Here is a 12701-nt window from a genome sequence, read left to right as displayed (position 1 = left end):
GTATAGGACACATCTGCATTGGTGCGCTGTAATGCAGACTGATGTTCCAATCATTCTGAATGATCTGCTTATTTTCCGCATCAGCACAGGGATCATAAATGTTTTCCACTTCTGTAACATCACAGAAATGTATAATATGCTCTCAAAGGGTGACTTTAAAAAAAAAAAAAAAGAACAGTTAGCACTGTGCATTTCAAGCGTCTCGTAGGCCGATGCATTGCACAACTTCTGCTGTGTCTAATGATGTAAGGCACATTTTTCGATTCCAGATTTGTGTGAGAGAATTCCTCAATACACCCATCACCTTCGTACTCTTGCCATGAAGTGCCATCTGAAGAGACAACCAGTTGACACTGCATTGGCTAGAGGAGAGGGGCCTAAAAATAAACAAATTCTAATATTTGTATTTAGTGATTTCATCTTCAGCTGTAGCCCCTGGTTGTTTAACAAGACACTACTGAACTGCTGGTGTCATTTAAAGTTGAATGGCCTAGCTGTGGCTAATTCCTTAAAGAATAATGAATTCATATTAGAAGGGTGGAGGGGTTTTGATTTCCATTGAGGCGATTATCTTCATGATCTCAGTACATTTTATTAAACTTAATTGCATCAGGACAGAATATAAAACTCACAAACATAATAGGTTAGGCTTGATATTTTTTTTCAAAGTATTTGTATAGTTGACCAGTGTTCAATGTGTCCCTATAAGATCTGTTTTTATGAAGCGATGCAAAATTAAATTTGTTCAATAAAATAGATTTTGAATATTACCTTTAGGTCATTCAAAAATTCAATGCACGCTGGACAACCGATGAGCAACTTCTTGCTGTACAAGGTATGGATTCTGTTCCCATGTATGGTTAATTTTTCCTACTTAGGCATTCTTACCTACTACTTTGTTTAGGTTAAGCCTTTGCAATTAATCTAACACTACTTTGCTATTCTGTAGCTCCGTTATAATTTCTAAACAGTGTATTGGTGTATCTAATTGTTTTTATTTTAATTAAGCATACTTATAGATTTGTTTTAAATTTCTAAATAAATGGTCATTTTTGAGGGACATCATTTTCTTTGCAGATTACCTACTGTGAATTATTTTTTTCTGTGACTGTGTACTCGTAGCTAGAGTGCCTGAAACTCACTTCTGACAGGCAAAGAGAACATTATTTTATAGTTGGTACCTTTCATGTCTTACACACAGTTCTTCATTCCTCTCCAAAGAACACACAGCAAGCTCTATATTTGGGGCTAATAGGCCAGCTACATGTTGTTCTTGTGAACAAGTCTTTTAAAAAAAAAAAAGTAGGTAACTATTGGCTTGTTCCCAACATGCAGGACTTGTGAAACGATTAGGCGTGTGGTTAGTTGCAGGTGGTGATTTTAACTGTGTGCTTGCTCGGTACTTTGCTTTGCAGCCACCACTAATTGTTTCTCAATGTTCTGTTAAAAGGTTCTTTCTGATAGACTTCTAACCACCCATTCCTCATCTTAAAATATTCCCAAGGCATCTGACTGGATCCAGAAAACTTGAGTAGTACCTGAGCACGCCGGTAGGTGGAATTAATCGACTCCAAGTTGGTGTCCGCGTTAGAGGTACCCATATTAGTGCCACCCTGGTGCTTTGACATCAATTCCTTTCTTTCTGCGCCAACAGCATGGACCCTGAGAGCTACCTTGGTCACTTTTTGCCCACTTTTTTTCGACATTTTGTTGACCCTTTTGGCCTTTGCTCCCAGTGTACTTAAAGACATGTACCCTACAAAACCTATAGGTTTTAAACCTTGTGTGGACTGCCACTGACAAATGTCAGCGTCTGATCCTGAGGTTGTCTCTGGTGCCTGGGGTTGCACCCCAACCCCAAAGTCCACACAGAGTACAAGTCCATGTCCCCCCAAGGGGTTCCAGGAGCAATAGTGCAGCAGAAGAATGCTCCTGCGCTGGTTCCGTTCCTAAGGGAGATCCTGGGGATGTTCCTAAGGATCTTTGTCTTCCCGCTCCAAGACGTCCTCTTCAAAGAAGCACACAAAGAATTGAAAATGTACTTCGACTTCTCCCTCCTGACTTCGTGCTTCGAGCCCCGATCCTGCACTCCTCCTGCTGAGCCAGCATCCGGCCCCATTCTGTGGTTCCCAGTTTCCTGGATCCAGAGCATCTCCTGCTCAGTAGAGATGCATACCATCTTAGGGCTCCACAGAGCTGAGAGGTGACCCATCTAGGTTACCACTGGCGGGTCTGTCTCGGTTGCCAGACAGGACCTCTGGATCCGCCCCTGGATCCGGACTGACGCTGCCAAGCGTGCCGCCTTCCACCCCATCTCCTTTCCATCTGGTGCCGTCTCGGACGAGCCCATCATATTCATACTCCTCGACTGGTGCCATCCAGGTCTTAGCAACCTCTGGGCTTACTGTCCCTAGATAGATCCTTCACTTCTGAAGGTGGGTGATGAGGAGGAATAGATTGATCTCCTAGAGGAGTAATCTGAGCCAGAAGAAGACTGATATGAGTGCCGCCAGTGGCTTGGCCACTTCTGCAGACTCGGGCATGCTTCCCCTCCAGCCACTATTACGATGGAGGGTGCATCCTTAGCTACTGTGATGTGCAGCGCAGTGGAGGTCCTTGACCTACAGCTGGCAGCAGTCAGGGTCCAGACCATCTTGAGATCCGGCCCATGCTCTCCCAGTAGATGTGGGCTAGGCAAAGCAGTTGAGTTGACAATGGCCGTGGACGCCATGCCTAGTTGAGGACTACTGGCTTTTTGGGGGATGTCCAGATATTACTCATGGACATGGCCTTTGATGGGTCCAGTCGGTTCCGAGACAAAGCGGACTCTGAGCTGGTGCACTTTAAGGACAGCAGGGGATACGGGCAGGTCCTTGGCCCTTTCTATGGCCCTTCTTCACCCTCAATCTGCCTTATGTGGCCACTGAAGGGGCATACCCCTGCGTCCTTACCCACCCATCCACAGTAGTGTGCAAGCTTTCCAACTTCTGTGCGGCAGTATATGCGGTACCAACCAGCCCCGTGTGTCAGGTGGCCAGCAGTTAGGTCAGTCCACCACCACCTCCAGAAGCAACTGCTTCCAAACTTTCATTCATTCATTCTTGCAGGACTCCTGTTTTCATATTCCTGTCTGCCTTCGACAGGTGTTATCTACAGTTCACGTTGGGCCACGAGCACTTTCAGTTCACTGTACTATTTTTGACCTCACCAGCGCTCCTCGAGTGTTCCCCAAAATGATGGCAGTGGTTGCTGCTCATCTGTGAAAATCAGGGATGCCAGTCTTCCCCCTACCTCGAAGATCAGCTGTTGGAGAGCTTGCCCCAGACTGTCGTCTTGCCCCTCCAAACTACGGTGGATCTCCTGCATTCGTTGGGGTTCACTATAACGTGCCAATCACACCTGACTCCCTCTTGGATGCTCCCTTTCATCAAAACTGTTCTGGACATGGTGCAGTTTTGGGCCTATCCTCCCCAGCGGGAAGTCCAGGATATTCAGGCTATAATCCCGATATATCAGCCTCTATCCTGGATTTTGGTGAGACAGACTGCTGGGCCTTATGGCCTCCTACATCCTACTGGTGACACATGCCCATTGGCATAGACAGGCTCTGCAGAGGTACCTAAAGTTCGAGTCAGCGCAGCATAAGGAGAATCTCTGACATGGTCCAGATCTCAGATGGAACCGTAAAAGATCTGCAGACATGGTTAACGAACCGCGATGGATCAGCAGCAGACCCCTCTGTCTTCCCCAACCAGATCTCACAGTAGTGGCAGATAAGTCACTCCTAGGAAGAGTGGCCATCTGGGAGAGATGGAGATCAGAGAATGCAAGTCTCCATCGGAATCCGGACTCAATCTGTTGCATTTCCGAGCAGTTTGATTGGTATTGAAAGCCTTTCTACCCTCCATCCAGAGAAGGCGGGTGCAAGTTTAAAGGGAAAACACCACCGCCATGTGGTGCTGTAACATACAGGGCGGTGTGAGGTCGTGGACCCTTTGTCAAGAGACCCTGCGTATTTGGACATGGCTGGAACAGCAAAGCATATCTCCACTAGTTTAACATCTGGCGTTCTCTGAATGCTAAAGCGGGCAAACTCAGCCGACAATGTCCCATAGATCACAAATGGCGTCTCCATCCGGAGGTTGTGCAAGGTCTTTTTCAGCAGTGAGGAGAGCCTTTGTTAGATCGGTTAGCCACCAATGAGAACTTGCAATGCCAGCAGTTCTGTGGACTAGAGTTTCCAAGACGGCACTCGCTCAGAAGATTTTCGTATCGAGTGGAGCTCAGGCCTCCTGTATGCCTTTCCGCCCATTCCACTCCTGCCCAGAGTTCTCTAGAAGATCAGGAAGGACCGGGACCAAGCCATCCTTGTGGCTGTGGATTGGGCACAGAGTTTGGTATCTCAAGCTGTTGTGCATGGCCATCGGCTCTCTGAACAAGCCGCCCCTTTAGGGGGATCTTCTGTCGCAGCAACAGGGGAGGGTTCTCCACCCGAACCGTCAACACTCCACCTTTTTGCGTAGACCATTGACTGCTTTCAATCTTCCTCCTGAAGTGTGTGATGTTATCTTGGCTGCCATGTGTCCATCCACCAAGACAGTTGACGCCTGCCATTGGGCAAAACTTGTGGCATGGTGTTCAGAAAGATAAATTAATACCCTTTTTGCCCTCTTTCTCAGGTTCTCCTGTTCATCCGTTCCCTTGCCCAGCAGGGCTGTGCTCTGGGTACTCTGAACAGCTATCTCTTTACCATATCAGCTTTTCTGCAGTTGCCTAATCAGCCATCCCACTTAAAATCCCAGATTGTAAATAGGTTTCTGAAAGATTTACATTTGTTTCCACCTTCTCCCTTTTATTATGCTCCAATGAGCCTTAAATCCCGCCCACACGTTCCTTATGTGCGCACCCTTTGAGCCTCTGCACAATTGTCAACTCAGGCTCCTTACCATCAAGACTGCCTTCCTAGTGGCTGTAACATCTGTACGGAAGGTCAGTGAACTTCAGGCCTTGTCATCAAATCCTCCTCATGTTAACATCTACCTAGACAAACTTGTGCTTCGTACAAGAGCTTCCTTTCTTCTGAAAGTGGTCACTCCATTTCACGTAGGTCAGTCCATCACTCTGCCTACTTTTTATGCTCTGCCTCATCCCTCCAAAGAACAGGAGCGATTTCACAATCTGGGCTCAAAAAGAGCATTGTCATTCTACCTTGATTGGACACGAGAGTTCCAGGTGGACGACCAACTCTTTGCGGGCTAAGTCGGATTGAAGAAGGTACGGGCCATACAGAACAGGACACTCCCACGATGGATCTCACTCTATCAAATTCTGCTACGCATTGGCTAAGAAGCAACCCCATTTGTGTTTGCATGCTCATTACACTAGAGCTAAAGCTGCAACGACTGCTTTTAACTCTGAGGTTTGGTCCTGCAATCTGCTAGGCAGACACGTGGGCTTCTATGCACATGTTTACCAGACACTACTGTCTGGACAATGAGGGCAAGTAGGGATGGGCACTTTGCTTGTTCGGTCCTGCATGACTTCCTCGTATGAAACTGGTCAGCTGACCCACCTCCAAGGAGGTTTTGCTTTGGTATCTATTCTAAGGTAAGGAACCTGGGGCTAGAAAACTCTATCAGATGAACAAGAACAAGTTACTTATCTTCAGTAGCGCCTTATCTGGTAGAGACTCTGTCTAGTCGCAGACACCTTACCAAACCACCCATCCTCCCGGCTCTGTGAACAGATTTTTGAGGACCGGGCTTTTCCCTTTTAGGGCCCTGGTTTTCCACAACAATTGTCAGTGTACTTCCTGGCTATACACTTCTGGCATGGAAAGTCGCAAAAAGTAACTGACATCACTGCGCCTAGGTGGCTTCTATATAGGCACCGTGAACGACTCGGACACTACGCATACTCGAACAACGCGTACTACCGGCGCACAAGTGTACTGCTCAGGAAAAAGTTCCTGATCCATTCTGATAATTTTGAGGTAAGAAATCTGTGGCTAGGTTGTCTCTACCAGATAAGGAATTACCGAAGGTAATTACCTTGTTCGATTGGCGTATACCCAGTTGCCATAGCCTAACTTGTAAGCCCCTAGTATGATACCAGGGGTACCCATGGCCTGTAAGTTAGTGTAGCCTCAGGGTCTGCTGCACTTGTTAATAACCATTATTTATCTTTTTTAATAAAGAATCCACAGTTGTACACCATTTAACATCACATACTGGTGAATTGTACAGCAGAGTATCATGCGTAGAACAGGACTTCACGACTTATGGTATAATGATGCACAGGGATATAAATAGCCTGACAGTATACTTAATTTGTTTCTTCCTCTGTCGTGTCTTCGCCCACACCGGTCTCGTTATGATTCGATTTAGCATTCAGAAATGTGTTACAAAGCTCCCTCCACTTTCTTAGCTTGTCATCTAGTTTGTCATCTCTTCAAATAACTTGCATATGGGCTTCCTCCACAGTGTCCATTTGTGCACATTCCTCATCCACACATTGGCCTCTGGGGCACAACTCCCCATCCACATTATTGCTACCCTGCACCTCGCCAACACTATGAGCAGCTGTAAGAGTTTGCAAGCTATCTTACACTTTTTGGGTTTCCGGATGGGTCCCAACAGGGAGTGTAGTGGTGACTCCAGCATAATGCCTGTGCCCCTCTGCACCTTCTCCATTACCTTAGCCCTGAATTGACTTACCCCAGGACACCTACATGCTAAGTGCAGGAAGTCCACCCCCTCTTCTCTGCACCGAGGACAGGTATCCGGGCAGTCTGGCGCAATGCAGTGCAAATTCACTGGGGTCATGTAGGTGCGGTGTAAGTAGTTGCAGTGTATTAGTTTGAAGCGAGCATTACATGATACCGTATGTATGAGTGCGCTTATTGTTTTCCACGCCCTTTCACCTAGGGGCTCTGTCATGTCCGCATCCCAAGTCGCCCGTCACCTGGGATGGGGGCATGTTGAATCAACCCTCATTGAATTATAGAGAAGAGAGACCAGTCTGCAACCAGCTCCACATGTAAGCATTATATCCAGCGTTTTTCTCATCTATCTTTGAAACTGACGGATACATAGGCCATGCTGTTTTAAACGGGCCGGATAATCCAGCATAATGTAGATCGTGGCCCCGCCCCAGCCCAAAGTCCTCACACGCCTGTTCTCGCCTGGTTACAAGTCAGCCAATAAGTTACATCCTCCCTCGAGCCATGCCTAGAAAGACAATGTCCATCATTTTCCGCACCAGAGCAAGAACCCACACTGATTGTTCCCGATGGAACGGAGCGTGCCTTAAAATCTGTTCCACAAAACATTGCCTGATTCTTGCAGTCTTTCTGACTATACAGGGGCATGTCATCAGGAACTCCTGCCTCTTCTGGAACCTGTCCGGCAAAACACATCCTTTTAGTAACCTCTTCTCCCAGTTATCACCTTTATCCAGCAACCAGGACATGTGCTGTAAGGGAGACGCGTAGTAGTAAAGGTTCAAACTAGGAGCCTCCTATCCCCCCTCCTCACACAGCCGATTCAGTGTGTCCAGTGACACTCTACTGCAATGCCAGCCCAATAGAGGGCCATTAGTATAGAGTTCAACTGCTTGAATACCCACATGGGAATATGGCACAACGAGTTTTGGAGCATATATAAGCAGCGAGATAGCATAATCATCTTACCCACCGTCATTCTACCCATCAAATCGAGTGGCAGTGTGTTCCAAAAGGACACCAATCACCTCATCGCATCAACCGTTCTGTGCACACTGAGGTGCAATAATTGAGTGTCCTCAAGTACCACCTGTACACCTAGGTATATAAAATGTCCGGGCTCCCGACTCAGCCCAAGACAGCGAGGTCGCTCCAAGAGTAGGCAACCAGGCGGGTCAGTGGAAAAGCAAAGATTTAGGTTTGTTAAGGCGAAGTCCCAAATGGGTACCGAAATGCTCCATGATCTGCAGCAGCTTCGGCAACACCTTGCGGCAAGAGGCGTCATAGAAAAGGGCATCATCTGCATACAATGATATCACGTGTAGCGTCCCACCCGTCCGGATGCCCCACTGCTCAAGAGTCCTCTGCGCCCAAATCGTTGGTGGCTCAATAGCCAGCGGTAACGGCAGCGGTGAGAGCTGGCAACCCAGACGCGTGCCCCGCTCCAGCATTCACCCATCGGATCGACTCTGGCCCACACTGAACCGGGCGCACGGCACAGAATATAGGAGTTTAACCCAACTGCAGAACCGTGGACTGAATACCGCCACCGTCAGTACTTCCAGCAGGTACCCCCAATTAACAGAATCAACGGCTTTTTCGATGTCTATGGATATCAGGGCAAGTTCCTCGTTCCTGTGGCGTACCTCGTGCATGACATGAGTTAACCTCCTTATATTCATACCACTGTTGCGACTGGGTATAAACCCATATTGGTCCCTGTTGATCAAGTGGGGCATATAAGGAGCCAGCTGCTGTGCCAACACTTTACACAATACTTTAACGTCCGAGTTAATCATGGTAGGCAGTGGAAAGGCGGTCTGGTCCTGGCTATCCACCCTTGGCTTTAAAAGCATAACTATCTCCCTTTCCTGCATGGTTGGCAAGAATCCCCGCTCATACACCTCCTCGTATCCCTGTAATAGGGGCTGCGCTGTCCTCTCCACTGGAGGGGCAGTTTGTAACTGCTAACTCAACTTTGCCATTTAAGGTAATGCCAAAGCCCAATACTCCCTTTTTAATATACGCTCCATGCCTCCAGTTTTCCCCGCCAGACATTTGAAAGACAGCAGACCCGATGGGGAGGATGCTAAGACTACATATGATCTGTAGTCGGGAGAGTGATTTAACTTGGTGCCAAAATGAGGCTAAACAGATTTATATATCGAGGGTACCCAGCCAATACCATTGACCGGGCGATCACCAGAGCCAATAAAGAGAATAGGTAAAATATCTTAATTGGATTTAATACAGGCACTAAGACGAAACGTGATCTTAAATGCAATAGGGACAGTAATGAGATCAATGTCAGACTAATCACTACATATAACAAACAAGAAAAACAAATTAGATCTATAGTAAACAATGGTCAATGGTGTTAACCGATCCAATCATAGGATCGATACTCCCCAAGAAACCCAATATAACATGTCTTCGAGCATACTCTAGTAGTGCCTTGGTCAAGAGCAGTCCTGAAGTAGTCCAGACAAACAATTCGATCTCATCTAGGAAGGAATTTTTCAAATGCAGTTCTTGTAGGGCATGCAGTTTTGAGGTTAATACGTTGCAGTATTACACTGCCTTCAATGGAAGACCAGTAAAACTAGGTCTGTACACATGCAAAACTGAGTTTGCTGTCTGTTCTAGAATGTACTTGCAAACCATGGTATGTGGGAAGTGCCAAGTTGCAAGTACGTTAGAATTCTACAACATTTGAGGGCAATAGTAAACTCAGATCCCTCTTACCTTGTGGCTCGCCATTTCAAACAATTTCATTATAACCTTAATTGTTTTAAATACTTTGTTATGTACATGATCCCCAGTTTGAGGAGAGGGGAAAACTGTGAAAATCTACTTCGGCAGTTGGAGACTCGCTATATCTTAGAATTGGATTACAAATCCCCCAATGGTTTGAATATCAGCAAAATGTCCACATTTTTAAAATAATTTTAAGATTCTTACAATTGGATTCCAATATTTGTATTTAGTATGAGACTACTGGACTTGATAGAAACAAATATTTGCACATAATATACGCTGCTAGATAATTTCTCTAAAAATTTCTTATGCACTAGTAGTATTGAAAATCACAGCTGGTGGTTCATTATGATATTTTGAAGTCATAATTTTTTATTGATGGTGGGGACAATGTTTGTGGTAAAACACCCCCCTTGTAGATTGATATAGAAATTGTGTGCAAATTGACATTTTGAGTTTATTTTACCAATATGGAACTGGCCTAATGGAGATGATTAAGCGCACTATGGCTCAATTTTGTTCCACGAGCAAAATATATGCATTTTTGCAGTGTGAATCTTTTCTGGATTCACTATGCTGTGCATGATTCCGCCATCTAGTGGTTGGGTCCGGAATTGTAGTATTCTTTTTATTTTTTTTGGGTGGGCGTCGAAGATGTAGTACCATTCGGTGCCCTTCTGTGACATTGACGGGCTCCCTCCGGAAGCTCCCACCTTTGGTGGCCATCTTCAGATTCTTTTTTTCTGCTGTTGGCTCTGGATCAATACGGACAAGCTCCCAAGATTGGAGAGAAGAGTCGTGGAAAGAATCAAAGAAAATCAGTAGAACGGGGTATTTCACTTTCAACCTAAAACGACCGCAGTTCGACAAAGGGAAGAAATCAAGATCTTCGTCAACGATCGGAGAATGCGCATGCAGGGGGCTCCTCTGGCGCGTTAATGGACAAGACGCCGTTTAAGTTCTGTAAGAACTGCCACCACAAATACGCTCAAAAGAATTAGCACCCGGTCTGTAACTTGTGCCTGCCACTGGTTCATCAAAGTGACAACTGTAACGCCTACTCGGTCTTCACCCCAAAGACAAGGGTGAGAGAAAGGCAGCGACAAGCCAAAATACAACATGCAAGGCCAAGGACCACCGCCATCGCTGCGAGACCTGGGCCTATCCAGTGAGGAGGAAGATAACGTCGCCGAAGGACCAGAAGGTGACCAGAAAAGAAGTCTTGGTCGTGGAAGTCGAGAAGAAGACTTCGAAGGAGGTGAGTCGTCGACCTTGAAAAAACGAAGAGTCTCGAAAATCAGACTCCAGACCTCCGAAGGGATCCTCGGCGTCGAAGCATTCGCCGACCGTAGCTGCTTTCAAACAAAAACAGACCGTAGGATCCTTGGATAAGGACTCCGGAACGGCAAAGGTCCTCAAAAAAACAAAGACGTCGAAAGACAGTCGGGAAAAGGATGCCTTGGCGTCGAAAAAAGAGAGACCGAAACAAACCTCTACGACCGGTTTGGCGTAGTCCGACGTAAAACAGAAAGCGGAAAATCTCGATGCCGAAACACACGCGGCTGAGATTGAGAATAAGAGAAGACGGCTCGAAGCCAAAATGGCGATTATCCTTCCATGCAAAAAAGACTTCGACGAAAGCTTGTAGCAATTCAAGATACCGCAGAAAACAAGGGAAATGGAAGCCGAAAGGGTTGCTGAAGAACCAATACCACCAACAACCCCTGACCAGATCGAAGAAGGTTCATACTTCAGGGAAGACGTCGAGGAAGACGAACAAGCATACACTGAATAGGCAAATTCGGAGAATCAAGAGCTCCAATGGCAGGATCTCGACGCTGAATCGCCTGTGGAGGCTGTGGAATCATATCCTTGGAGATCATCACCCTCAGATGACATTGGCATGTATAATCAGGTACTTAAAAAGGCTGCAGAGACTTATGGGCTGCAGCTAGAGGAAGAAAACCCTCAGTCCTGTTTTTATTCGAGACCCTGAGGCCAACACAATCTAGGAATCAATTCGTACCAATGCTGCCTAGTGTTTTAGACCAAGGGAAAGAGGCATTCAAAAAACCTGCTACATGCAAGGCTATAACACCAAGAGCAGAGAAGAAGCATATACACTCCTCTAAAAACCCCTATATAACATCAGGGGATCTGTGCCAGCTGACTATCATTGCCTCAACAGCAAGAAAGAGAGCAAATGTACTGACTACAGTGGGACCACCTCCAGACAAGGAAAGCAAGTGGATGGACCTCGTTGGAAGGAAGGTGGAGAGAAGCGCAGCTAATCAGTGGAGCATAGCAAATTCAAATGCATTGTTGAACAGGCATGCGTACCAACATTGGTATGAGAACTGTTGCAAAACCTACCAGAACAATTCCAGAAAAGAGCTAGCCACCTGGTGGAAGAGGGTAAAAACATTGCAAATGCATGTTTAAAATCAGCCCTTGATGCTGCTGAAACGTCTAGCAGACAAATGATGATTGGCATAACGGAAAGGAGGAACGCATGGCTCAGACTCTCAGGCTTCAAGCCAGAAGTGCAAAGCAACATCATTAAATCACCATTCAATGGAGAACAATTGTTTGGTACTGTAGTTGATGAAAAGCTGAATCAACTAAAAAAGGACAACGAAACAGCAAGAGCCATGGGGGCTCTGCAGTTCAGAGGCATGCATAGAGGCACACCATCAAGAATACCAGCTGGGAGAAGTACACACCAACCTGCTACCTCACATCAAGGTTACCAGCAGACATACCAAGCTGGAAACCAGGGCACACAACAGGGACAGCAGCAAAGCTGGCAATATCAAGGAAGAGGAACCTTTCGAGGGCGTCCCCGTGGTAGAAGTCCGCCACAAAGAGGTGGACAACAAAGTGACTGCACTCACAAGCAGGTACACTCACAAACCACAGCAGTGAGAGTACACCCAAAAAAGAAACAGTTACTAACACAAAAGAAATCCAGTTTACAGTTCCTCCAACATACCACCCCAGTAGGAGGCGGACTAACATTTTTCCAACCATAAGCCCCTATGGTGCGGTGTCCCACAAGGTTCGGCCCTGAGTCCACTGCTCTTCAACATTTATTTGGCCCCATTATTTTCACTGATTGCGAACTGGGGGGTGAAGGCGATTTTTTACACCGATAATACCCAGTTGGTATTTCCTTTTTAAGTATTTGTCGAGTGCCTCTTGAGAATTTTAAGAGCTGCTTAAA

General features: G+C 46.4%; 1 protein-coding gene across 2 annotated transcripts in view; it reads left to right on the top strand.

The window, feature by feature from the left end:
- Positions 1–12701, top strand: part of RCOR1 (REST corepressor 1) — an 839441-nt gene that overhangs the window by 636649 nt on the left and 190091 nt on the right. For both annotated transcript variants that reach the window (XM_085626333.1, XM_085626332.1), the window contains one exon: positions 778–835. In XM_085626333.1, coding sequence (XP_085482459.1) covers positions 778–835 — 58 coding nt within the window. The remainder of the gene's footprint in view (positions 1–777; positions 836–12701) is intronic.

The sequence above is a fragment of the Triturus cristatus genome, chromosome 9 (assembly GCF_964204655.1).
Source record: "Triturus cristatus chromosome 9, aTriCri1.1, whole genome shotgun sequence".
Taxonomy (NCBI): domain Eukaryota; kingdom Metazoa; phylum Chordata; class Amphibia; order Caudata; family Salamandridae; genus Triturus; species Triturus cristatus.
Note: the sequence above shows the minus strand (reverse complement) of the source record. Positions and strands in the feature narration are given on the sequence as shown.